At 36.5% G+C, this 27,195-nt stretch overlaps 1 protein-coding gene across 7 annotated transcripts in view; it reads left to right on the top strand.

Annotated features, from left to right (window-relative positions):
• FCHSD2 (FCH and double SH3 domains 2) overlaps nucleotides 1-27,195 on the top strand; it is a 294,180-nt gene that overhangs the window by 131,304 nt on the left and 135,681 nt on the right. For all 7 annotated transcript variants that reach the window (XM_027039763.2, XM_053203647.1, XM_027039764.2 and 4 more), the window contains 2 exons: nucleotides 13,804-13,880; nucleotides 23,856-24,000. In XM_027039763.2, coding sequence (XP_026895564.1) covers nucleotides 13,804-13,880; nucleotides 23,856-24,000 — 222 coding nt within the window. The remainder of the gene's footprint in view (nucleotides 1-13,803; nucleotides 13,881-23,855; nucleotides 24,001-27,195) is intronic.

Here is a 27,195-nt window from a genome sequence, read left to right as displayed (position 1 = left end):
CATATATCCTGGAGCAGTTGAGACAAAGGAAGTAGACTTACAGGATCCTTGAGGTTGGGACAATGTTAAGCCAAGGTTCTCTTTTGCCCCTAGCAAAGTGTCCTCATCCAGGCAGCTGAACTCCTAGAGGGGGAGGTCATTCTACAGGTTTTAAGGACTTGTCAATGGACTGTAGGCAGGAAGGGGCTTTAATTTTCATTTGCCTTAGTTTCCCATATTACCATGGCAAGCACTTAAACCACTTTCCTTTGTTCTTGGGTAGCCAGGAGTATCCGAGGAATATCACGCATATTCACACATATTCCACTTTGGGGTTGGAGGACTGGGTGCCAGCCTGTATTTTGCCCTCAGCTTGCCCCATGCTCCCCCATCATCTTTACTAGAATACTGTAGTAGTGTGTGTTGCATTGGATCTAAAGAGTCTCTTGTGGGATTGTGTTTTTATTCTGTTCTGCTAGTTTCTGTCTTTTGATTGGAGAGTTTAATCCATTTACATTTTAAATAATTACTGATGAGTAAGTACTTACTTTTGTGGTTACATTTAACCCTTTAAAGTTACAACATTCTTGGTGCACCTGGGTGGCTTAGTTAAACTGCCACCTTGATCTCAGCTCAGGTCATGAGCTCATGGTTCATGAGATCAAGCCCCACGTCGGTCTCCACATTTGACAGCAGGGAGCCTGTTTGGGATTCTCTATCTCCCTCTCTGTTCCCCCACCCTATATGTGCGCTCTCTCTCTCTCAAAATAAATAAACTTTATTATCTTCTTCTTTCTTTCTTTTCTTTTTTTTTTTTTTTTAAGCTATTCTTATAGCTATGTAGTGGTATCATGTTTTTTTTTTTTTTTTAATTTTTTTTTACGTCTACTTAAATTATTGAGAGACCAAGAGAGACAGAGCATGAGCAGGGGAGGGGCAGAAAGAGGAGGAGACACAGAATTTAAAGCAGGCTCCAAGATGTCAGCACAGAGCCTGATGCAGGGCTCGGACTCACAAACCACAAGATCATGACCTGAGCCGAAGTTGGACGCTTAACTGACTGAGCCACCTAGGCGCCCCTGTGGTATCATGTAGTTTTAATCTGTATTTCCACAATGATAAGAGATATTCAGCATTTTTCAAATACTTTTTTACCATCCTTATATCTTCCTGATAAAGTGTCTGTTCAGAGCATTTGCTTATTTTAAAACTTGAGTTGGTTTTTTTCTTACTGTTGAGTTTTTAGTGTTCTTTATACATTCTGGATACAAGTCATTTATCAGATACGTGATTTGCAGAATTTTTTTTAAAAATTCTCTTAACAGTGTCTTTTCCCAAAGAAAAGAGTTTAAAGAGTTCTGATAGGGGTGCCTAGGTGGTTCAGTTGGTTGAGCATCCAACTGTTGATTTCAGCTCGGGTCGTGATCCCAGGGTCACTGGATTGAGCCCCATATCAGGCTCCATGCTGAGCTTGTGGCCATGCTGTGCATGGAGCCTACTTGAGTTTCTCTCTCTCTCTCTCTCTCTCTCTCTCTCTCTCTCTCTCTGCCCCTCTCCCCTTCTCCCCTGCTTGGGCATGAGTGCTCTCTCTCTCAAATAAAATTTTAAAAAAGTGTCTGATTAACTACAGTTTATCATTTTTTCTTTGATGTATCTTGCTTTTGGTGTTGTATGTTAAAACTCTTTGCCAAAGGTCAAAGAGATTGTCTTTGTGTTCCACATGTTTTCTGGTTTTGTGCTTTACATTTAGATCTATGAAGCATTTTGAGTTAATTTTTTTTTAATTGGGAGGTATGTGCTACTGTTCATTTCTTTGCACATGGTCATCTATTTGTTCAGCACCACTTATAGATGCAGACCATTCTTCCTCCATCTAATTTTCTTTGTACCTTTGGGAAAAATTAGTTTATTTTATTTTTTTGGATCTATTTTGGGCTCTGTTCTGTTCCATTGATCTGTGCGTCCATGCTTTTGCCAGTAGCACACTGTCTTTATTACAGTAACATTATACTATACTAGCCTTGAATGCAGGTGATATGAGTCTTCTCATGTTCTCATTTTTCAGAATTGTTTTGGTGACTCTAGTACCTTTACCTTTCCATATACATACATATATACATACATACATACATACATACATACATTTATTTATTTATTTATTTATTTATTTATTTATTTATTTATTTATTTATTTTTAAGTAGGCTTAATGCCCAGCATGGAGACCAACACAGGGCTTGAACTCATGACCCTGAGATCAAGACCTGAGCTGATATCAAGAGTTGGATTCTTAACCAACTGAGCCCCCTGGGTGTCCCTCCATATACATTGAAAAAAATTTTTTAAATGTGTATTTGTTTTTGAGAAAGAGAAAAAGAGAGACAGAGACAGACAGACAGACAGACATGGAGTTTGAGTGGCAGAGGGACAGAGAGAGAGGGAGACACAGAATCCCAAGCGGGCTCCAGACTCTGAGTTGTCAGCACCGAGCCCCATGCAGGGCTCTAACTGAAGAACCTTGATCATGACCTGAGCCACAGTCAGATGTTTAGCTGACTGAGCCACCTAGGCGCCCTTCCATACATTTTAAAGTCAGGCTGTTCAAGGGTGCCTGGGAGGCTCAGGCGGTTAAGCACCTAACTCTTGACTTCAGGTCAGGTCATGATCTTAGAGTTTGTGAGTTCAGGCCTGCATGGGGCTCTGCGCTAACTGTGCAGAGCCTGCTTGGGATTCTCTCTCTCTCTCTCTCTCTCTCTCTCTCTCTCTCTCTGAAGATAAATAAATAGATAAACTTAAAAAAATGTCACACTGGCTCCACTTACAACAGTGGACAGATCATCTAATCAGAAAATCAACAAGGAAACAATGGCTTTGAATGACACACTAGACCAGATGGACTTAACAGATGTATTCAGAACATTTCATCCCAAAGCAGTGGAATTCTTCTCCAGTGCACATGGAATGTTCTCCAGAATAGACCACATACTGGGACACAAATCAGTGCTCAACAAGTACAAAAAGATCAAGATGATACCATGCATATTTTCAGACCACAGTGCTATGAAACTTGAAATCAACCACAGGAAGAAATTTGGAAAGGTAGCATACTTGGAGACTAGAGAACATCCTACTAAAGAATGAATGGGATAACCAGGAAGTTAAAGAGAGAATTAAAAAGGACATGGAAGCCTGGGAATGCCAAGCTGGTGCAGCCACTCTGGAAAACAGTATGGAGGGTCCTTAAAAAACTAAAAATAGAACTATCCTATGACCCAGCAATTGCACTACTAGGCATTTATCCACAGGATACAGGTGTGCTGTTTCAAAACGACACATGCACCCCCATGTTTATAGCAGTACTATCAACAATTGCCAAAGTATGGAAAGAGCCCAAATGTCCATCAATGGATGAATGGATAGAGAAAATGTGGTATATATATACAATGGAGTATTACTCGGCAGTCAAAAAGAATGAAATCTTGCCATTTGCAACTACGTGGATGGAACTGGAGGGTATTATGCTAAGTGAAATTAGAGAAAGACAAAAATCATATGACTTCACTCATATGAGGACTTTAAGAGACAAAACAGATGAACATAAGGGAAGAGAAACAAAAATAATATAAAAACAGGGAAGGGGACAAAACAGAAGAGACTCATAAATATGGAGAACAAACTGAGGGTTACTGGAGGGGTTGTGGGAGGGGGGATGGGCTAAATGGGTAAGGGGCATTAAGGAATCTACTCCTGAAATCATTGTTTCACTATATGCTAACTAATTTGGATATAAATTTTAAAAAATAAAATAAAAAGAAATTTAGAAGAAAAAATAGCTAAGAAAAATGTTAATATATATAATATACTATATATGTGTAACATGATATATATTTATATATAAAACTTTTCTACTTCTGATTATTGTTGACAGTAATTTGGTTATACTGTTTAACAACCTTGATGAACTTTATTTTATTTTATTTTTAATATATGAAATTTATTGTCAAATTGGTTTCCATACAACACCCAGTGCTCATCCCAAAAGGTGCCCTCCTCAATACCCATCACCCACCCTCCCCTCCCTCCCACCCCCCAGAACTTTAAATACTTTAACTGTTAAAATAATAAACATATGTTTCATGCAAAAAAAAAAAAAAAAAAAAAAAAAAAGGACATGGAAGCCAATGAAAATGGTAACACCACAGCCCAAAACCTCTGAGATGCAGCAAAGGTGGTAATAAGAGGAATGTATATAGCAATCCAGGCTTTCTTAAAGAAGGAAGAAACATCTCACATACAAAACTAACCCTATACCTTAAAGAGCTGGAAAAAGAAGAGCAAATAAAACCCCAAGCCAGCAGAAGACAGGAAATAATAAAGACTAGAGCAGAAATCAATGCTATCGAAACCAAAAAGACAAAACAAAACAAAACAAAAAAAAAACCAGTAGAATAGATCAATGAAACCAGAAGCTGGTTCTTTGCACGAATTAACAAAATTGATAACCCCCTAGCCAATTTGATCAAATAGAAAAAGGAAAGGACCCAAATAAATAAAATCAAGAATGAAAGAGGAGAGATCACAACCAACATGGCAGAAATATAAACAATAATAGAATATTATGAGCAATTATATGCCGATAAAATGGGCAATCTGGAAGAAATGGACAAATTCCTAGAAACATGTACACTACCAAAACTGAAACAGGAAGAAATAGAAAATTTGAACAGACCCATAACCAGTAAAGAAATCAAATTAGTAATCAAAAATCTCCTAAAAAACAAGAGTCCAGGACCAGGTGGCTTTCCAGAAGAGTTCTATCAAACATTTAAAGAAGAGTTAACACCTATTCTCTTGAAGCTGTTCCAAAAAAATAGAAATGGAAGGAAAACTTCCAGACTCTTCCTGTGAAGCCAGCATTACCTTGATTCCAAAACCAGACAAAGACCCCACTAAAAAGGAGAACTATAGACCAACTTCCCTGATGAACATGGATGCAAAAATCCTCAAAGAGATACTAGCCAACTGGATCCAACAATACATTAAAAAAATTATTCACCACAACCAAGTGGGATTTATACCTGGGATGCAGGGCTGGTTCAATATCTGCAAAACAATCAGTGTGATTCATCACATCAATAAAAGAAAGGACAAGAACCACACGATCTTCTCAATAGATGCAGAGAAAGCATTTGGCAAAATACAGCATCCCTTCTTGATAAAAACCCTCAAGAAAGTAGGGATAAGGATCATACCTCAAGATCATAAAAGCCATATATGAAAGACCCAACGCTAATATCATCCTCAGTGGGGAAAAATGGAGAGCTTTCCCCTTAAGGTCAGGAGCAAGACAGGATGTCCACTCTCACCACTGGTACTCAACATAGTATTTGAAGTCTTAGCCTCAGCAATCAGATGACACAAATAAAAGGCATCCAAATCGACCAGGAGGAGGTCAAACTTGCACTTTGCAGATGACATGATACTCTATATGGAAAACCCAAAAGATTCCACCAAAAAACTGCTAGAACTGATTCATGAATTCAGCAAAGTTGCAGGATAGAAAATCAATGCACAGAAATTGGTTGCATTCCTATACACCAACAATAAAGCAACAGAAAGAGAAATCAAGGACTCGATCCCATTTACACTTGCACCTAAACCCATAAAATACGTAGAAAAAATTTAACCAAAGAGGTGAAAAATCTGTACACTGAAAACTATATAGAAAGCTTATGAAAGAAATTGAAGAAGACACACAAATAAAAGAAAAATATTCCATGCTCCGGAATAGGTAGAACAAACATTGTTAAAATGTCAGTACTACCCAAAGCAATCTACATATTCAATGCAATACCTATCAAAATAACACCAGCATTCTTCACAGAGCAAGAACAAACAATCCTAACATTTGTATGGAACCAGAAAAGACCCTGAATAGCCAAAGAAATCTTGAAAAAGAAAACCAAAGCTGGAGACACCACAATCCCAGACTTCAAGCTGTATTACAAAGCTGTAATCATCAAGACACTCAGGTCAATGGAACAGAATAGAGAACCCAGAAATGGACCCACAAACGTATGGCCAGCTGATCTTTGACAAAGCAGGAAAGATTATCCAATGGAAAAAAGACAGAGTCTTCAGCAAGTGGTGCTGGGAAAACTGGACAGCGACATGCAGAAAAATTAACCTGGACCACTGTCTTACACCACACACAAAAATAAACTCAAGATGGATGGAAGACCCAAATGTAAGACAAGAAGCCATCAAAATCCTCAAGGACCTCTTTGATCTTGGCCGTGGCAACTTCTCACTCAACACCTCTCCAGAGTCAAAGGAAACAAAAGCAAAAATGAACTGTTTGGACGTCATCAAAATAAAAAGCTTCCGCACAGTGAAGGAAACAATCAGCCAAACTAAAAGGCAACTGATAGAATGGGAAAGGATATTTGCAAATGACATATCAGATAAAAGGTTAGTGTCCAAAATCTACAAAGAACTTATCAAACTCAACACCCAAAAAACAATCCAGTGAAGAAATGGCAAAAGACATGAATAGACACTTCTCCAAAGAAGACATCCAGATGGCCAACCGACGCATAAAAAGCGCTCAGCATCACTCATCATCAGGGAAATGAAAATCAAAACCACAATGAGATACCACCTCACACCTGTCAGAATGGCTAACATTAACAGCTCAGGCAACAACAGATGTTGGCAAGGATGCAGAGACAAAGGATCTCTTTTGCATTGCTGGTGGGAATGCAAACTGCTGCAGCCACTCTGGAAAACAGTATGGAGGTTCCTCAAAAAATTAAAAATAGAACTACCCTATAACCCAGCAATTGCACTACTAGATATTTATCCAAGGGATACAGGAGTGCTGTTTCGAAGGGGCACATGCACCCCAATGTTTATAAGCAGCACTAGCAGCAATAGCCAAAGTATGGAAAGAGCCCAAATGTCCATCGATGGCTGAATGGATAAAGAAGATGTGGTGTATATATGTATACAATGGAGTATTACTCAGCAATCAAAAAGAGTGAAATCTTGCCATTTGCAACTGTGTGGTTGGAACTGGAGGGTATTATGCTAAGCAAAATTAGTCAGAGAAAGACAAATATCATATGACTTCACTCATAAGAACTTTAAGACACAGAACAGATGAACACAAGGGAAGAAAAGCAAAAATAATATAAAAACAGGGAGGGGTGCAAAACATAGGAGACTCTTAAACCCTGAAGAACAGAGGGTTACTGGAGGGGTTGTGGGAAGGGGGAAGGGCTAAATGTGTAAGGGGCATTAAGGAATCTACTGAAATCATTGTTGTGCTATATGCTAACTAACTTGGATGTAAATTAAAAATATAAAAATAGATAAATAAATAATAAAGTCAAGCTGTTCATATCCTCAAAAAAGCTTTCTGGAATTTTCATTTGGATTTCACATGTATAGATCATATTGGGAGCAGTTGACATCTTATTAGTATGAAGTCTTCCAATCCATTAACATTGGATATCTGTCCATTAATTTAGATCTTTGATTTCTTCCATCAGTATTTTGGAATTTTCTGCATAAAGTTTCTGCACATATTTTGTTAGATTTATACTTAAGTACTTCATATTTTACTCAATGCTATCATACATTTTTTTCTAATTTCAAACTTTATTTGTTCATTACAGGTATGTAGGAAAACAGTCCAGTTTTCTTTGTCATCCTTGTATCTTGCAGCCTTGATAAACTCAATTATTGGTTCCAGAGGTGTTTTATTTTTGTTTTGTAGGTTCTTTAGAGTTTTCTACATACACAGTCACATCATCTGTGAATAAAAATAGTTTTATTTCTTCCTTTCCAATCTGTGTGCCTTTTCTTTTTCTTTCTTTTTCTTGTTGTAGTAGGTGGCACTATGAGTATAGTGTTGAAAAGGACTGGTGAGAGAGGGCATCCTTGCCTTCTTCCCAGTCTTAAGGGGGAAAACATTTGCTCTCCATTAGAAGTATTTTAGCTATAGGTTTGTCATATACACCCTTATTAGGTTAAGGAAAGATCCCTCTGCTTCTCATCTTGACATTGTTTAATCATGAATGAATGTTAAATTTCATCTATTTTTTAATTATTTGGTTCTCAAATCATATAGGATAGGTCATTTAAAAATGTCTTTAGGGGGCGCCTGGGTGGCGCAGTCGGTTAAGCGTCTGACTTCAGCCAGGTCACGATCTCGCGGTCCGTGAGTTCGAGCCCCGCGTCAGGCTCTGGGCTGATGGCTCAGAGCCTGGAGCCTGTTTCCGATTCTGTGTCTCCCTCTCTCTCTGCCCCTCCCCCGTTCATGCTCTGTCTCTCTCTGTCCCAAAAATAAATAAACGTTGAATACACATTCTTTAAAAATAAATAAATAAATAAATAAAAATAAAATAAAAATGTCTTTAGATCTTGTCTTATGTAATCAATTAAAACAAAATTAGTCTTTATTTTTGATAAAAAGAAAAGGCTAAAATATGTATTTAATGTTAATATATAACATGAGATTATACTGATTAATTTTTTTTAACCCTAACTACAATTGAAAACAGAAAACAGTGAAAAATATTTCAAAACTTTCCTTAAGGGTAGGGGTGAAGTTCTCCATTACTATTAAAGTAATTTAAAGAATAGTAAAGGGGGCCTGGGTGGCTCAGTTGGTTAAGCATCAGACTCTTGATATCAGCTCAGTTCGTGATCTTGTCGTCATGAGATTGAGCCCCGCTTCAGCAGGAGCCTGCTTGGGATTCTTTCCTTCCATATCTTTGCCCCTCCCCCCTCCATAAATAAAATTTTTAAAAAGAATAAAGACAATTATTATTTATATCAGTTTTAGAACCATTCAATTTATACAGTGGACTTGTTAATTTTTAACATAATCTTGGGAATTTCACAATAAAAAGGTATAGTATATATACAACATGGTGTCCTATAATTTTGAAGAGCCATTTGATGGCAAACCCTTAGTAAAATTTAGATATAAGTTTCTCTGTATGTTAAGGGGCTGAAATGGGTACAGAATAACCTGTGTGAGTGCCATGGAGCACATTCTTGCTCAGCTTGCTGTGGTAAATGGGCAAAAGGTTAAGCCATCAGTTCATTTCCCAGTATCTACTAAACAGTGGCTTTCTTTGTGTTGCCTCACTTGTTAGAGCAATATAGCAAGTGTTATTGAGAGGTAAAACAAAGCGAGTCTTACATCAGACACTGATAGCTTTTAAAAATTTGGAATGAGATGTTTTTGGATGTTCCAAGGAGTATATTGATAGCACATTTTTATGGAAACCAGTGCTACAGAGTAAACAGTATTGGAAATCAAATCAACATTATCCATCAGTGATGCTCAGGAAAATAGAAGTAAATAATATGTGTTTAGTGCACCAGTTTTAGAGAATGACGTTGTGGCCTAGGGAAGTGATTTAAAAAAAAACAAAACACTTTTTAGAAAATTGCCAGCCATAGATTTATTTTTCTTAGCCACTTAATTAGACTTTATTTTGTCTATATACAGACCTTTCATTCATACAATGTAGCTTTAAGCATAACATATGAAAGGGAAACCAGTTAATTTAAGTATAGCATGCTTTCACAGGCATCAAATGTTATTTAAGACCTTTCCTATAATGGCCATGGAGTATTTCTTGAGCATCCATACAGATTAGATCTTGAACAGCTGCATGGAGCACACAGAAATCATGATTCCTGCCTCTGTGAACTAACTTGAATAAAGTCTTTCATCTAAAGATCTCACTGTTTATCTATTTCATGAATCCCTCATCTCATCTCTGAAGGGCTCATTCAGTTTAATACAGTTCAACTTTGTGGTTCAGAGCTCTAGAAATTGCTAATGTAACTTACAATGCACAAAAAAAAAGTAATTTCAGAAATTTTTTCTCTATATGTTAACTAACTAGAATTTAAGTAAAAATTTGAAAAAGAAAAAAAGAAATTTTTAAAGAATTAGATAAAATCAACTCTAAAGCAATGGTTTTTTTTTTTTTTTTTTTTGGTGAAAATTTAGAATGATAAGTAGGGATTCTAACTCAAACCTAACTAGTTATGTGATCATAAGTAAATTATATATCCTTTTAGGTGTCCAATTTCTCTGTGATGGGCATTGAGGAGGTCACCTGTTGGGATAAGCATTGGGTGTTGCATGGAAACCAATTTGACAATAAATTTCATATTAAAAAAATAATACAAATAAAAAATATAAATAAATTAAATAATCCAAATAAAAATAACAAATAAAATAAAAATAACTCTGCCTAACAGAGTTAAGAGAAATATATGTGTAGAAATGCTTGTCATATTCATTTGTTTTATATAAATTTTGAGTGCTGTCATTCTGCCTTAGTCCTACTCATAATCTGAGGCTCAGACATCCCATGTTCTGTATGAAATGTTCTGCAGCCACTTTGCAATAAACTGGATAAGTCAACTATCATGTCATTTAGATGTAACTCATTAAGAAAATATCAGATGAAGAGCGCCTGGGTGGCTCAGTCAGTTGAACATCCAACTCTTGGTTTTGGCTCAGGTCATGATCTTGTGTTTTGTGGCATGACAGTGTAAAGCCTGCTTGGGATTCTCTCTCTCTTTCTCTCTGTCCCTCCCCCATTCTGACATGTGCGTTCTCTCTAATTAAAACAAAACTAAACTAAACACTAAAAAAAAGAAAAAAATGTTTAAATAAAAATAAAGAAAAGAAATAAGACAATCTTTTCTTCACCTTGGAACTTATATCATATATTGCCACTTAATTCGGTAGTGACCACGTGTTGCCTCCCATTTTATATTGCATACTTCTTATTCCTGTGCACATATTATGAGTTCTTTTAATTCAGGGATTTTTATTTATTTGAACCTTCACAAAAATTAATGTGTACTGCCTTCTAAGTATGGAACAAATTTGTTACTTTTTTTTATTGCTTTAGAATATCCACACATATGTTTTCTTCCAATAATGGAAATGGTCAAAAATTAGCTGTAATTTTACAAAGGAATTTATTTATTATATTAAAACCACCTGGTAACAATCTTAGAAATCTGGTATGCCCTGCTCCCAACCCCCCCCCCCCAACACCGAGGAAAAATTGAGGAACCAGAGAAATTTTGATTCAGACGTTTCTAAGTCCGAATGGCAAAAACACAAAAGGAGTTTGGCTCTTGTACATTCGATATAGAATAATGTAGGTGGCATTTATTCATGCAATTAGTGAAAGTTATTGGCATCAACTAAATGCTAGCCTTGTTGCTATAGCCTGGAGGCATAGTGATTAAAAAAAAAAAAAAAAGACAAGATCCCTACCTGAAGAAGTTTATAGTTGGTAAAGAGAGTAAAATTTATGTAAACCAGACAGTATCATAATGAGGATTATAAATAAGTGATACGGTATGAGAGAGAGTAACTGGGTGGAGGGTAAGCTACTTTGTATACAGTGATTAGAAAAAAGCCTCTTAAAGACACAAAGACTTGAAGGATAAGGAAATGCCTAGATTGTGGTCTCTAAATCTGGTTTCTCCCAGAAAGGAGTCAGAATTCCTTAGAAAACTAGCTTACTGCAGATCTAGAATAGAACCTGTAAAAGAAAACAAAGGAACTATCAAAGTCTGTTGGAGTCATGATGTGGGACCCAACTGGGAGGAACTCCTTACTTACTGACTACAGTTGTAACAATTAGAGCATCAAAAGAATAGTGACTGCAATAAATTGAAATACATCCATTATTCAAAATATATGAGTTCATAATGTTACTTTAAAAATTCATTGTTCACCTTTAGGCAAAACTTGACAAATCAAGTATTTATCTTGCCCCTCTTTTAAGAACTGTACCTCAGGATAACCAAATAGTTCAAGAAGGGTAGCTCTTTAAAAAAGAATTCCAGCTAGGGGTGCCTGGGTGGCTCAGTTGGTTGAGAGTCTGACTTCGGCTCAGGTTATGATCTTGCAGCTGATGAGCTCAAGCCCCGTATGGGGCTCTGTGCTGACAGCTCAGAGCCTGGAGCCTGCTTCCAATTCTATGTCTCCCTCTCTCTCTGCCGCTCCCCTGCTCGTGCTCTGTCCCTCTCTCTTAACAAAATAAAATCAAATGTTAAAAAAAAAAAAGAATTCCAGCTAATAAATGCAGAAAGAATGATAAACTATTCAGTTTTAATGAAATGAAATTAAATACCTAGACAGTAAAATTTTTTGTATTTTCCTATATATAATTTTGAATATTTTGTTAGGAAATTTAAAAATCAGCTTAAAGGCACGGTGGTGAGAGTTCAGCAGGTAGGAATGAGAGTGATAGGAAGTTATTTCGTAGAAATAGGAGTATGAAGAAGGTGCAGAGGTGAAAAATTACTGTACATATTCAAGGAACATTTAATGATTGAGATCTCCAAGTACAAGGTATGTAAATGGAAGTATTGTGGCTATGCCGTTGTATGTGAGTTCTCAGAATACATAGTACCTTGTAATAGTGAAACCAAACTATTGCCAATTTCAGGAGGAACTTGAGATTCCAAGGAACTTCTTTACAGTTCCTGCTACCCTTTGGGCTCATTGAAATAATGATAAATAGAAGCATTCAACAATGGATTTAATCAAGCCAAATTGATTTGGCAGTAGACCTTAGTAGAAAGGTGCCATGTATACGGTGCAGCATTGATTTTATTTGGGCAGCCTCTGCTTAATGTAGGCAGTCTGTTAATTAATGTGATTGTTCTTCATGTCAGCATTTTATTTATTCTATTTGAAGTTGCATGGAGAGAAGAGTGTCCTAAAGTTTATGATTTCTAATCATTACATTAGCACTATTAGGGGACCACATATGATCCCATCTAAAAGTAAGATATTCTGTGTTCAGAGTGAGTAGTTTAACCTTGCCAGTAAAAGTGTTCTCTGGGGCACCTGGGTGGCTCTGTCAGTTAAGCATCTGACTTTGTCTCAGGTCACGATCTCATGGTTCATGAGTTCAAGCCCCACATTAGTCTCGCTGCTGTCAGTGCAGAGCATGCTTTGGATCTTCTGTCCCACCCCCCCCCACCCCCCCCCCACCCCCAGCCACTCTGTGCTCTTCTCTCTCTCTCTCAAAAATAAACAAACATTAAAAAAATAAAATAGTCTTCTCTGTTCAAATCCTGATACCACTGTATCTATTGTAGATAAATATTCTGTTTTATCCACATTCATGTTGTATGGATAACAATATGTGGGTATATTTCTTTGTAAAACTAATTTCTATATTTGAAGTAATTTGTGCCATGGTATTATTTAAAAAGAAAAACCTTAAAATCTGTCTTGAATCAAAATGACTAATATGGAATAACACCACGGTTTGTTCATTTCTTTTACAAGTGAATGTGTATCTGTCTGCTCCCAACTGAAAGTAATGGTGCCTTTCATGATCTGGGAGAGTTTGGATTTAGAAACGCAGGGCAATGCCACTGCAGAGGAATGGTGGGAAATTGAGATGTCAAGATGTGTAATCAGAGTTCTGCAGAGGTGGGCAGATGTGCAACCTGTGATATTCCAGAGGCGGTTTGTTTTTAGCTGGTCAAGTAATTTGGTGAAGTGGAAAGCATATCAACTAAGTTTCAATTTTTTCATCCTTATAGTTACCCTTTCCTAAAAATGCACAGGAGAAGACTGTGAAAATAATGAAACAAGTTATAATGTTCTGCCATTTATCATTGGTTCTTCTGAGTTAAATTTACATTTGGAAAGATGAAATTTGCCAAGTAACGTATTTTAAGGAAAAGAGTTTTTTTTATGGCACAATACTTATTTTATAATACATATATATGTGTGTGTATTTTAACAGGGTATCCAGAAGTTGGCTAGTCAATATTTGAAGAGAGATTGGCCTGGAATAAAAACTGATGATCGGAATGATTACAGGTAACTTAATAAGTAGATCTTACCTATTTTCTCCAAAAATAAGTTCGCTCAGAGCCATGTCATATAGATAATGTAGACTTCAGTAGTTTTAAAAAATTGCTTTTCTTTGCCATGTTTTTAGACATAATTTCAAAATTATCAGAAAATGTTAATGTTCCACAACATATGCAAATAATCTGTATAAAATAGTTTTCTTACGTGTTAAACCAAGATTGTGTTTTGTTTAATTGATTAAAATGCATGTATGGAATTTTAAAGAAGGTAGATGACAGTGGAACACAAATTGTTTCCTGAATGACCTACAAATGAAACACATTATTACAATAATAATGAAAGAAGATTGTAGTGTTCTGCCATGTTTATTGATTCTTTAATTCCAAAATTCTAAATTTGGAACAATGAAATTTTGTGAGCCTAGGGAAAAGTTTCTAGGTTTTACACACACGCACGCACGCACACACACACACACAGAACAGGGTATACAGAAATTGGCCAGTCAATATCCCACATACAAATTTTAAAGAAGGTAGATGACAATAGAATATAAATTGTGTCCTCAGTGACCTACAGATATGTTTAAAGTTATTGTAATATTTTGTAATTTTGTTTAGGATTTGATGACTTTTCTTTTTTTTTTTCTTTTGAAATTAATTTGGAAGTGATTGTTGGCTTTTATGCTCAAGACTGTCCTTAGTATTTATTAAGGGAACCAGAAGTCAGAGTCAAGATTTTAGACCTTGCAGTTAAAACTAATGCCCATGAAATGATAGCAGAGAACCCAGGATAATTAAGAACTCTGTATTCAGGTGTATGGCTTAGAGTCTGAATATGAAATCATGTTGCTGGATTGTCAGTGAAAACTGACATCAGATATTGTTAACAGGACTAGAAAACGGAAAGATAAACAAGAAATGTAATAGTTCTTCCCGATTGCAGGACTGACTTATAACTTGGAAGGTGGCATTATAGCTGTAAGTAATAGATTTGTATAATTGCAATGTAGAATAATAAAGCAAACCAAGAAAATAAACAAAAATAGAGATTTTCTTGTGGACTTCCCAGTATCTTTAAAATTCAGCTAAGAGGGGAAGAGAGAGGATGTGAAATTCTAGGCAAAAGAGACAAGTAGAGCAAAAACCTTGAATGAGAGATACAACGTTAATATAGTTCAGTATTGTGAACATGAAGAAAGCCTGACCAAGGAAGAGATTGCTTGCTGGTAATAAAGAAGAACTCCAGCTTATATGTAGGTAGGCTATATGCTAAGTTTGTTTGAAATTCAGGATTCAGGTTACCAAAGAAGTAGGGATAAAAAGGCTCTGTTCCCTGGCTAGCTTGTACAACCTTATTTTTAAAAGTATGTTAAGGGGCGCCTGGGTGGCACAGTCGGTTAAGCGTCCGGCTTCAGCCAGGTCACGATCTCGCGGTCCGTGAGTTCGAGCCCCGCGTCAGGCTCTGGGCTGATGGCTCGGAGCCTGGAGCCTGTTTCTGATTCTGTGTCTCCCTCTCTCTCTGCCCCTCCCCTGTTCATGCTCTGTCTCTCTCTGTCCCAAAAATAAATAAAAACGTTGAAAAAAAAATAAAAAAAAAATAAAATAAAAGTATGTTAAGCCAAAAAAAAAAAAAAAAGTAGGTTAAGCCAACTTTTACTAAATATTTGCTAAATACCAGATACTGTGCTAGGAACTTCAGCTTATCTCTCATGATTATCAAAACAACCCTGTGAGTTACATATGGTTATCTTCCTTTTATGTGTTAGGGAAGTAAGTCTTGGGTTATATGCCTTGCTTAAGATCACACAGCTATTTAAACAGTCATTGATTTATTTATTCATGAGATAGACGTAAAGTATCTGCTATATGGTAGCTGTTAAATTACACTTTAGGATCAGAGAGACTGTGAGGTGTGGCGCCTGTCCTTGTGGAGCTTACAGGAGATAGCTACTGTAAATAGTTGTGGTATTGGGTGAGGAGTGGAGAGTGCATTGGGACTGTAGGGGAAAACCTAGGCCTCTAGATCTGAGTCTCAAAGAACTTACAGGAGTTTGCCAGGGTTGGGCAAAAGGAATTCTAAGCAGAAGTAGCACCCTAAGGCATGAGAAAATATGGGTGTTAGGTAACTGTGCCATCGAGCATGGCTGGTGTGAAATATATGGGTTGGTGGGTGAGAGGAGGGGTAGACCTGGAGGATACACAGGCATCTTGAAGGACTGGAAACTGGACAACTGGAACACCACTTTCTCTTGGACCTGTTTTTTTTTGTTTTTGTTTTTGTTTTTTAGTCTTTGAGAACAAGTTGTCACCCCTGTCTTAGTCTGTTCAGGTTGTTATAACAAAATTCCACAGCCTGGATGGCTTATAAATGACAAGTTTATTTCTCACTCTTCTGGAGGCTGGGAGTCTGAGACCAGGACGGGTTCTGGGGATGTTCCTCTTCTGAGTTGCAGGTTTCTCAACTTCTAGCATGTCCTTACATGGTACAAGGGGTTTGGGAGCTCTGTGGGGTCTTTTTTAAAAGAGCACTAATCTGGGATGCCTGGGTGGCTCAGTCAGTTAAGTGACTGACTTAAGCTCAGGTCATGACCTCATGGTTCATGGGTTTGAGCCCCACATCAGACTGTCTGCTCTCAGCACAGAGAGCACTTCAGAACTTCTGTCCTCCTCCCTCTCTGCCTTTCCCTCGCTCACACTCTCTCTTTCAAAAATAAATAAACATAAAATAATTTTTTTTTAATAAATAAAAAATAAAGGGCAATAATCTGCCTATGACCTAATCACCTCCCAAAAGCCTCACCTCCTGGTACTATCATCTTTGTGGGTTAGGATTTCCACGTAGGAATTTTGGGCAGACGCAGACATTCAGACCATAGCAAGTCCTTTCTTTATAAGTGTTTCTCAAAGTTCCCTCAGCTCACTAGTGACTGTTTTAAGTAATCTTATCTATCTTGTTCCTGTCTGTAAATATGGCCTATAAACTAGTAATGATCACATGTTTTTATTAACTCTTTAGCCTGGGGACCAAAGTCAACTGCCTCCAACTTTGACTTCTTTCTAGATCTCATCTTCTCTTAGGAATATTAAGTAGCTGCTTCTCTGCCTGTGATCTCTCCCTTTCATAATTTCGTTAGTTGTAGTACCACCTTTTATGTCTTTGTATCGCTTTATGTCTTTGTAAAATAGGCCTACTGTCACTCCCCTGCTTGAAAATCTCCTGTGTTTCTCCTGGTCAATAGGATGAAATTTAAAATTAAAAAAAAAAAAAAATATTCAAAGGCATGAAGGAACCTGGCCCCAGATTACCTTTCTCTCCTCATCTCTGTCCACTTCTTTTCTTATCCTTAGTTCCCTAATCTGTGAGCACCTCAAGCTATAGTTGTGTTGTAGTTACCACACCTCAACTACACTGAAATCAGTCATTCTCCTTGCCTTTACCTCTGTTACCTACACTTTTGGATATTCTTCCTTCTTACTAGCAAGAACAGTACTACATGAACACTTACTTATTAAACGCTGTATTTTTTCCTTGTCATCAGTTACTGTATAAATGAATCTTAGATTTTGAGCTTATGTATCACATTTTCTAGAGTCTTCTTGATGTACACTGTTATATTTTTAGTCGTAGGGAGGATGTATAGTTTTGTTAATATATATATTTTTTTACGTTTTATTTTGAAATGTTGTAGATTCATGTGCAGTTGGAAAAACTAACACCAAGAGTTCTACTTTTCACCCAGTTCTCCCAATGGTAATACCTTACATAACTGTAGTATGTATCAGAACCAGGAAACTTATATTGATAAAACCCACCAATCTAATTCAGAATTCACCAGTTTTACATGCACTCCTTTGTGCATGTCTTATATGCACTCATAAATTCTGTGGGGTTTTACCACATATGTAGATTTGTGTGACCATCATCACAGTCAGAGTACATTGGTTTATTTCTTTCTTTATTTTTTTTTTTTTATATTTTAGAGAGAAAGTGTGCACAAGCAGGGGTGAGAGGGGCAGAGGGAGAGAGAGAATCCCAAGCAGGATCCACACCCAGCACAGAGCCCAACACGGGGCTCCATCCCACGACCCTGGGATCATGACCTGAGCCAAAATCAACAGTCAGACACTTAACCAACTGAGCCACCCAGGCGCCCCAAGTTTGTTTCTTAATGATAATTCTTCCTGATAAAGTTTTCTCTGTTTTCCATTGTAATACCCATATGGAAGATAGTTCACAGCACAGCATGATTTTAGATGGTATTTGGTGGATGACCATTTTTGAATTTTAGTAGTTATAACTTAATTATTATGGCAAGTGTCATTTGTTTTTCAGTTAGAACATGAAATTGTGAAATACATACATTTTAATTTAAAAGTTGAGTCATTGGGGCGCTTGGGTGGCTCTGTCAGTTAAGCATCTGACTCAATTTCGGCTCAGGTCACCATCTCAAGGTTCATGGGATTGAGCCCTGCATTGGGCTCTGCACTGACAGCATGGAGCCTATTTGGGATTCTCTCTCCCTCTCTCTGGCCTTCCCCTGCTCATGTACACACACACTCCCTCAAAATAAGTTTAAAAAAAATGGCGAGTTATTAAAAAAAAAGATAAGAAATTAATAGTGCAAGAGAAATGAGACCAAAATCATGTTAGACATACACAAAAGCCTTAGGATACACAAAGCTTGATACCTTTATTACAGTGAAGAGACCCTTCTCTTGTTGCTAGCATTATTAGTGGGACCCAGAGCAATTTTATGTCAGGAGCAGAGGAGAGGTTTGGGAGCTAGACAGATTTGGGATTACATCTAGGCCTCATCATTCCCTCCTCTCTTTCCTCCACTAAACATGTATTGAGTGCCTTACATAGCATGCCAAACCCTGTTCTAGGTGCTGAGAATATAAGAGTGAATAAAACAATGCTTCTGCTGCATGGAGCCTACATCCTAGTGAGAGAAAACAAGACAATAAAACATATGAATAATTAAACATTATGTGTTGGTTTGAGTAGCCATAAATGAGATGGAATCAATTGACAGAACAGATTTTAGGAAAATGAAGAATTTGGTTTTGGACATTATAGTTTTAACGCCTACTAAACGTCCAAGTTGGATATGTTAAATAGGCAATGGAGGAGAGGAAAGATGTCTGGGCTAGAAATAAAAATTCAGGAATAGTTAGTATATTGACAGTATTTAAAACCAAAAGCCTGGATACTCATATTTGAAGAGTAAGTGTAGTTAGAGAAGAGAAGCAGCTTGGGGATTAACTTTGGGGGCACTCCAGCATTTACAGAGCAGTGAGATGAAGAGGAACTAGCAAAGAAGATTAAAGAGTGGCTAGTGAAGTAGGAGTAGGTCAAGAGAGAATGATGTCTTAGAAGCTGAGGAAAGAACGCTTTTCAAGAATAAACTAGGTAAATTATGCTGATAAATTGAATAATAGGACCAAAGCTTGAATTGACCATTGGGTTAGCCATAAGGAGATTTTTGATGACCTCGCAAAGCACTTTCAGAAGAATGTGGAGGCTAAGGCCTTATTTAAGTTAAATCAAGAAAGTCCAGGATCAGAGGGAGTAGAAACAATAATTTCTGACTGTTTTCTCAAGGAGTTTTGTTGTTAAAAGGAGCAGGCATTGGGGTGGTAGCTAGAGAGAAATGGAGGGTTGATAGAGGATTTTTGTTTTCAATTTTTAAGTTTATTTATTTCTGAGAGATAGAGACAGAGAGTGTGAGCAGGGGAGGGGCAGAAAGAGAGGGAGACACAGAATCCGAAGCAGGCTCCAGGCTCTGAGCTGTCAGCACAGAGCCTGACGCGGGCTTGAACTCATGAACTGTGAGATCATGACCTGAGCTGAAGTCAGAGGCTTAATCGACTGAGCCACCCAGGTGACCCTGTTTGTTTGTTTGTTTGTTTTTTGTTGTTGTTTAGATGGGAGACATTATAGCATATTTAGAGATCCATCCAATAGAGAGGGAAAAGTTGATGTTGTAGGAAGAAGCACAATTACTGGATTGCTATTCTTGAGTTATAGATTGTAGTGTAAATACAAAGGGTTGGCCTTCAGAGCACAGGTAGTTCTTCCAAGTAAAAAGAAAGATGACAGAGTGTATGGGTGCAGAAGTAGGGAGATTGGTAAATGTGGTGGGACATGTAGGCATTGTCTTCTGGTAGCTTCATTATCAGCTAAAAGTGTGGTCATAGTAGAGGTGTGAGATGAGAGGAAAAAGTGGGAAATAATTGTGTAGAAGATTGAGAGAATAAGAGGATTTAGGGGAATATAGTAGAATTGCTGCGTAGCACTAAGGAGTTACTAGAATGTATTAGACATCAATTTAAACTGAGACCAGGCAGCATGATTATGGTTTTTTCCAGTAACATTCTGCCACACAGAGACTGGTATGGTGTAAACAGAACTTTGGGTTTAACCAAGGTTGAAATTTTATTTTTAAAGTTTATTTATTTTTGAGAGAGTGTGTGCATGTGCACACAAGTGGGGTAGGGGCAGAGAGAGAGAGAGAGGGAGAGAGAGAATCTGTTAGCGCAGATCCGAATGCCTGACTCATACTTCCAAACTGCTAAATCATGACCTGAGCCGAAGTTGGATGCTTAACGACTGAGCCATCCAGGTGCCCCCAGGGTTGAAATTAGATTAGAATGATAGAAAGAGAAAGGGGCAAGGATAATAAGTATATATACGTAGGGAGTTGTTATAATGGTGGAGCATAAAACCGTCTGGATGAGGAGCTGAGAAGGGAAATATGAGACAGGGAAGAGACAGGGAAGGGGGGTAAGATAGAATGGATTGTGGATTCCAATAGAGTTTAAATAATTGTTGGAGTCAGAATCCTAAAGAGAATGAGTGAAAACAGCAGGTGTTGGTCAGAGATTAGATGGTTACTTTGGGATTGGTTAGTGGTAATGGCAAAGTCTAGGTTATGACCATGGGAGTCCTGTTTCCAGGTGAGTAGCCTTAGGAAAATTCTGCAGTCTTTCTGAGCCTTACTTTTCTCTTCTGAAAAATGGGAATAATGCTTATTTTGCAAAGTTCACATGAGAATTAAATGATAATGTAAATGTAAAAATATATGACATATAGTATCTAGCATGTGATAGTTTCTTAAAAGAATTTCCTTCCTTTCTGTCATAATTTTGAGCCTCATTTCATGACCTGTGCAGAATAGCAAAATACCATACATGCTTAGTATCTTATGCCACAAAATTACATATATGGAGCCTAGTGAAATAAAAACATTTAAAATCCCTCTACACCCATTATTATTTTTCCTCAGTTTAATGAAAAATACCACTACCATTGCATCTATCACTATTATGTTAACAAGCACTAACATTTCTACTACAGTTCTGCTTCTGTTACTATTTATTCATTAAAAGAATCTCTGCCAAGGGTTTTTACTTCATTTGCATTTACTGTTATAAAATAACCCTGTGAGATACATGGTGCTGGTATTTTTGTTATTTTCTCCATTTGCCAGTTGAGGAAATGAAAGTATAGTGAAGTGTGCTACATATGATTATTTTGGTTGAACTAGAACTTGAACCCAGGTCTTCTGATTAACTTATAACTAAATTATTTTCTTTTCATGGTGTCTCATTATATAGAATATGTTTGCATGCTATAGATCTGCTACTCTCCAAAGACCTCTTTTTAAACTTTACAAGGATTTTTCTTTTTATTGTATAGTCCTCGTAATATATATATCCATTCATTTTTTTCATGCAATATGTATTTTCATAACCTTTCTAAATCTTAGGCCATGTGTTTAGGCCCTAGGAATACAATAGTGAGACAGACATGTACCCCTACCTTCATGAAATATTCACTATAGTGAGAGTGACAGACATTGACTAACAATTACATAAAAATATGTATAATTGAAGGAAATTATACATGGCTGGAGCCATGTAACGAATAACAGAGAGGAACTTGATGGAGTCTGTGGGTTGGGTTGGTGGCGATCATGAAAGACTTCTCTAAGGAAGTTATATTTAAGCTGAGATTTGAGGGATGAACAACAGTCAACTAGGTGAAGACTGAAAGGGAAGAGAGTGCTCCCTATGAGGAGAGCCTGGATGAAGGGATCTTCCCTCCCTTCCTCCCTCCCACCTTTCCTTCCTTCCTTCCTACCTTCCTTCCTTCCTCCCTCCCTCCCTCCCTCCCTTTTCTCTTTCCTTCCTTTCTGTCACATTTCATAGTGCTTCTTTCTCATTTTAATTATGATTTTAAAATGTATTTTAAGTGCAAATTAATAACTACAAAGCATAGTACTGAATTTTTCTCTCTGCATTCTCTGAACAGTTTGGACTGTTTAGGAGGGGCTGTGGTGAGTTTACATCCCAGGTTCCATCAGTTGTCATGCAGGCTATGGGCAACTTTAATTTTGCTGGTTTTTTTCCCCAGCTTTATTGAAAAATAATTGACATATATCACTGTAAGTTTAAGGTATACAGCTTGATGGTTTGATTTACATATACTGTGAAATGATTACCACAATAGGTTTAGTTAACATCCACCATCTCATATTCATTTTGCTTTTGTGTTGACAGCTTTTGCTGGCACCATACACTGAATCTTTTTTCCAAAGGGAATGTGATATACTTCTGGTTAAATAAAAGAATATTTCCATCTAAACTAATTCATTTGATGTATTACAAAACCTAATCCACTATATAAACTAATCATTTCCTTATTTGAAAAATATAGTTACAATGTTTTTTAGTTCTTTTATTGTTTAACTTATTTATGAGACACAGAGCATGCACGCACATGGGCTGGGAGGGGCACAGAGAGAGAGAGAGAGAGAGAAAATCCTAAGCAGGCTCTCTCTCTGCTCAGTGTGGGGCTCGATCTTAGGAATGTGAGATCATGACCTGAGCCAAAATCAAGAGTTGGACAGACATTTAACTAACTGAGCCACCCAGGCACCCCAAGGTTTTTTTAGTTCTAAGTAGTAGCATTTATGTAGCACAAGGTATCATACATTGCTATAGTAGAAAATCCATGTGGCACAAGAAGGAAATTCTTAGGAGATGAATATTATAATCCATCAGTGCAAGCATCTCATTTTTTAAAAACAAAGTACCCTCCATTGTTATGATAAGTTATAAAATATGTTTAACTAGTGCAGGTGCATACTAGAACTGACTAAGGAATTAGCAAAGTAGAAGAGAAGCTTTGAAAAGGACATTAGCTACAAAAAGCAAAAGATGAATAATTCTTTGAATTTCCCAAGAGATTGCTGAGCACATTTATCAAGTAAAGGTGATGGGAATTGCTTGGAATGATTCCAAGCCACAATAGGATGCTGGCTAAGCATTGTTACAACACAGAAACAGATGTAGAACATTGCTACCATAGAACTCTTTTGTCAGAGAAATAGACTTCTCAAGTATGTAAGCAATTGTTTATGATTTTTTTCCAGCTATATCAATTTATGTAAGAGAATAATATGATGTAGTTGAAAGAGAATGTACTTTAGAGGTACTCAACCTTCATCTATATCTCAGTACTACCACACTCTTTTGTGATCTAGGGTGATTTTCTAAATCTGTCTAAGGCTTGCTCAGTTACCCCATCTCTAAAATTAGGAAAATATCTTAATTAAATAATGAAACTTGATATCCATAATGATGACCCCGAGACAGCGAAAGGTCTGGACAGTCTGAATTCACTAATTTTTATAGCATTAGCTTTGTCTGGAATTGCAATCCTTTACTCCATTACCAAGAATAGCTAATGAATCAAGATAGTCATTGCAGAGATATAAAGGAATAAAGTATATGTTGTGTTTCTCCCTTTATATGATAAAAATTTTACTACCTATATATATAAACCACTATAAATACACTTTCAACTATAAAGAAAACATCCATTCTGTTTCACAGTGCTAGCCAGTAAGCATAAGGTTAGCCAACTTTTTTCCTTTTCCCTGCCTAATACTTTTCTGTCCCTCTTTGAATTTAGGAGCATGTATCCTGTTTGGAAATCTTTTCTTGAGGGAACAATGCAGGTAGCCCAGTCTCGGATCAATATATGTGAAAACTATAAAAACTTCATTTCTGAGCCTGCAAGGACAGTGAGAAGCTTAAAAGAACAACAACTAAAAAGGGTATTGTTTCTATTCTTTTCTTATATGCATTTTAATATCTAAGTGCTCCATTTGTAATCTGTAAGGTTATGTTAAATTGCATTTAACACCTTGAGCTTTTCTATATGGTCACAAATATTTCTGATTTCAACATGGACTTTTTGATTTCAACATGTTACTAGGATTTTTTTATTTCATCATATTCTTTCTAACTGCTGTGTTTTATTAACTGACAAAAGTGAGTATAATTTGAATCTGGATATTTTGAAAAGGTCAATGAATACTTCTTACAAATACCACTTTTCATCCTATTTCAAGTAAATAGATTTACTTAGTTGTACAATATTGTTATAGTTCAGTGTATAATAAAGTAGTTAAATGTTATTAATCCCACTAAGTCTTGAAAAAATTCATCTTGGTTTTAACTTGAGTCATTTTGCATAATAATTTAAAGGAAGTTGACACATTTTGACCAAATATGTGAAACTTATTTTCTTATTTTTCACCTAATATGAACACTTATTACCAAAAATGGTGTACTCTAAAGTTTAATTATATAGGTTATATAAAATTAAAGTTTTCAAATAGATCTACTTCTTTGATTATACAGAAATCAAAAATTCATAGAAAAAAATCACTATTAAATATGTTTATGAAGTGCTTGCTATTGAAGGTAGTTGATTGAATTGTATCCTTTTTTGGAGATAGAGTTACAAATACAAATTATTATGATGCCTAATAAGTAATTAAATTATTCCTATGGAAGTATCAATGCTTTAAAAAATATTAAAGTAATCATTTAAGGAAATAGTCATTCAAAAACCATCCAGTGTTTTAATTCTAATTATCATTTGGATTTTCAAAATTGTTTTACAAAATCTAAAAAACTAATTTTCCTTGTTTGCCAACGATGATATTTGTAGCATAAAATCAGTATGTTAAATGTATTTTGTGTTTATATAAAATTTTCATCTCTTTCAAGCACTTGTGTAATATCAGTTGGTTTTAACATATCTGTATAGGAATGCCTTTTTTTAGCTCAAAATTACCTTTTCAAAATTACATAACCACTGACCAAACAATGCTTTTGAGTTGTGAAAATATGTGTTGTGTGTGTGTATATATATGTATACATGTATGTATGTATAAAACACATACATGTATGCAGAGAGAGGGTAGAAGATAGAGGCAGAGAATTTATACTAGCGTAATTTCCTAACTGGGAGGAAATACTGCGTTTCACATAGCAAATGCATTGACCAGATCTAATTGAATTACTGGAAAATTCTACTTTTCTCAATATCAGAATATTTTGAAAGAGTTCCTCTTCCATTGGGAGAATAGTCTCTGTCCCGAATTTAACCAGCGTTCCTGGGCAGAGAATGTTTGATGAGATTTGACAAGTCCTCTTATCTGTGAATTATATTATATTATAGCTGGAAAAAAATGGTGTTTATGTTCCATCTAAGCAGTTGTTGGACGTTAGGTACATATTAGGTGTACCCTTTACAACTCTGAGATTACAGACGACAGAAACCTACTTCAAACTAGTTTAAGCCAAGAAAATAATGTATTAGCTTGGATAACTGAAAATTCCAGGGGTGGATCAGATGGTTAAATGATGGTATTAGAATTCAGTCCTTCTTTCCATCTAGTAGGTCTGTTTTCCCCTGAAGGCTTCATTCTTTTTTTTTTTTTAATTTTGTTTTTTATTTTTTTTAATCTACATCCAAATTAGTTAGCATATAGTACAACAACGATTTCAGGAGTAGATTTCTTAATGCCCCTTACCCATTTAGCCCACCCCCCGACAACCCCTCCAGTAACCCTGTTTTCCATATTTATGCGTCTCTTCTGTTTTGTCCCCCTCCCTGTTTTTATATTATTTTTGTTTCCCTTCCCCTATGTTCTTCTGTTTTGTCTCTTAAAGTCCTCATATGAGTGAAGTCATATGATTTTTGTCTTTCTCTGACTAATTTCACTTAGCATAATACCCTCCAGTTCCATCCACATAGTTACAAATGGCAAGGTTTCATTCTTTTTGATTGCTGAGTAATACTCCATTGTGTATATATACCGCATTTTCTTTATCCATTTATCCATCAATGGATATTTGGGCTCTTTCCATACTTTGGCTATTGTTGATAGTGCTGCTATAAATATGGGGGTGCATGTGTCCCTTCGAAACAGCACACCTGTATCCCGTGGATAAATTCCTAGTAGTGCAATTGCTGGGTCGTAGGGTAGTTCTATTTTTAGTTTTTTGAGGACCCTCCATACTGTTTTCCAGAGTGGCTGCACCAGCTTGCATTCCCATAAAGGCTTCATTCTTTAGCAGCTCTCCACATGGTGGCCCCCAAATGAAGGATTTATAAATCTTATAGCTAGCAATCCCTCACTTTGCATTTTCCCAAAAGTTCCAACGAAACTTCCCAAATTGAGGCTCATTGGCCTGTCTTGGGTTACCAAGACCCCCACATTGGGGTTTACAGTCCTCATGTAAACTATATGTACTAAAAATGGGGAAAGATAATTTTCCAAAAGAAAATTGAGATGGATTTCCAAAGGAAAAACCATGGAAATAAAGACAGAGCAAGCAAAACAACAGATAGCCACTGTAGTTGGCTTCTCCAATTGTACTTCCCAAGCTTTACAACAAATTGACTCCATATAGGATAAATAGATGATCTATTCTTTTTCCTTTGCTTCTCTAACCTTTCCCCCATTTTTTTTTTTTTTTGCCTTTTGGATTAATTGTGTATTTTTCATTTCTTCTTTTTTTTTTAACTTTAGTGTGATAACAGTTAACATGAGATCTACCTTCTTAACAGATTTTTAAGTCTACAATACAGTATTGTTATCTATAGGCACAATGTTATACAGCTAATCTTGGGTTTACTCATTTAGTATAACTGAAATTTTGGTTGGTTAGCAGTTCTTTCTTTCCTCTTCTTCCAGCCCCTGCTGACCAGAATTCTATTCTTTGCTTCCATGAGTTTTACTATTTTAGATACTTCATTGTAAGTGGAATCATGCAATATTTGTTCCTTTGTGACTGGCTTATTTCATTTAGGGTAATGTCTTGCAGTTCATCTATGTTGTTGCATATTGTAGGATTTCATTCCTTTTTAAGGCTGAATAATACTCCACTATTAGTATATGCTACATTTTTTATACATTCATGCATTGCTCAATACTTTGATTGTTCCTTACTTT

This window comes from Acinonyx jubatus, chromosome D1 (assembly GCF_027475565.1).
Source record: "Acinonyx jubatus isolate Ajub_Pintada_27869175 chromosome D1, VMU_Ajub_asm_v1.0, whole genome shotgun sequence".
In the NCBI taxonomy this organism is placed as follows: domain Eukaryota; kingdom Metazoa; phylum Chordata; class Mammalia; order Carnivora; family Felidae; genus Acinonyx; species Acinonyx jubatus.
The sequence above is the reverse complement of the archived record's forward strand: the minus strand, read 5'-3'. Positions and strand labels throughout refer to the sequence as shown.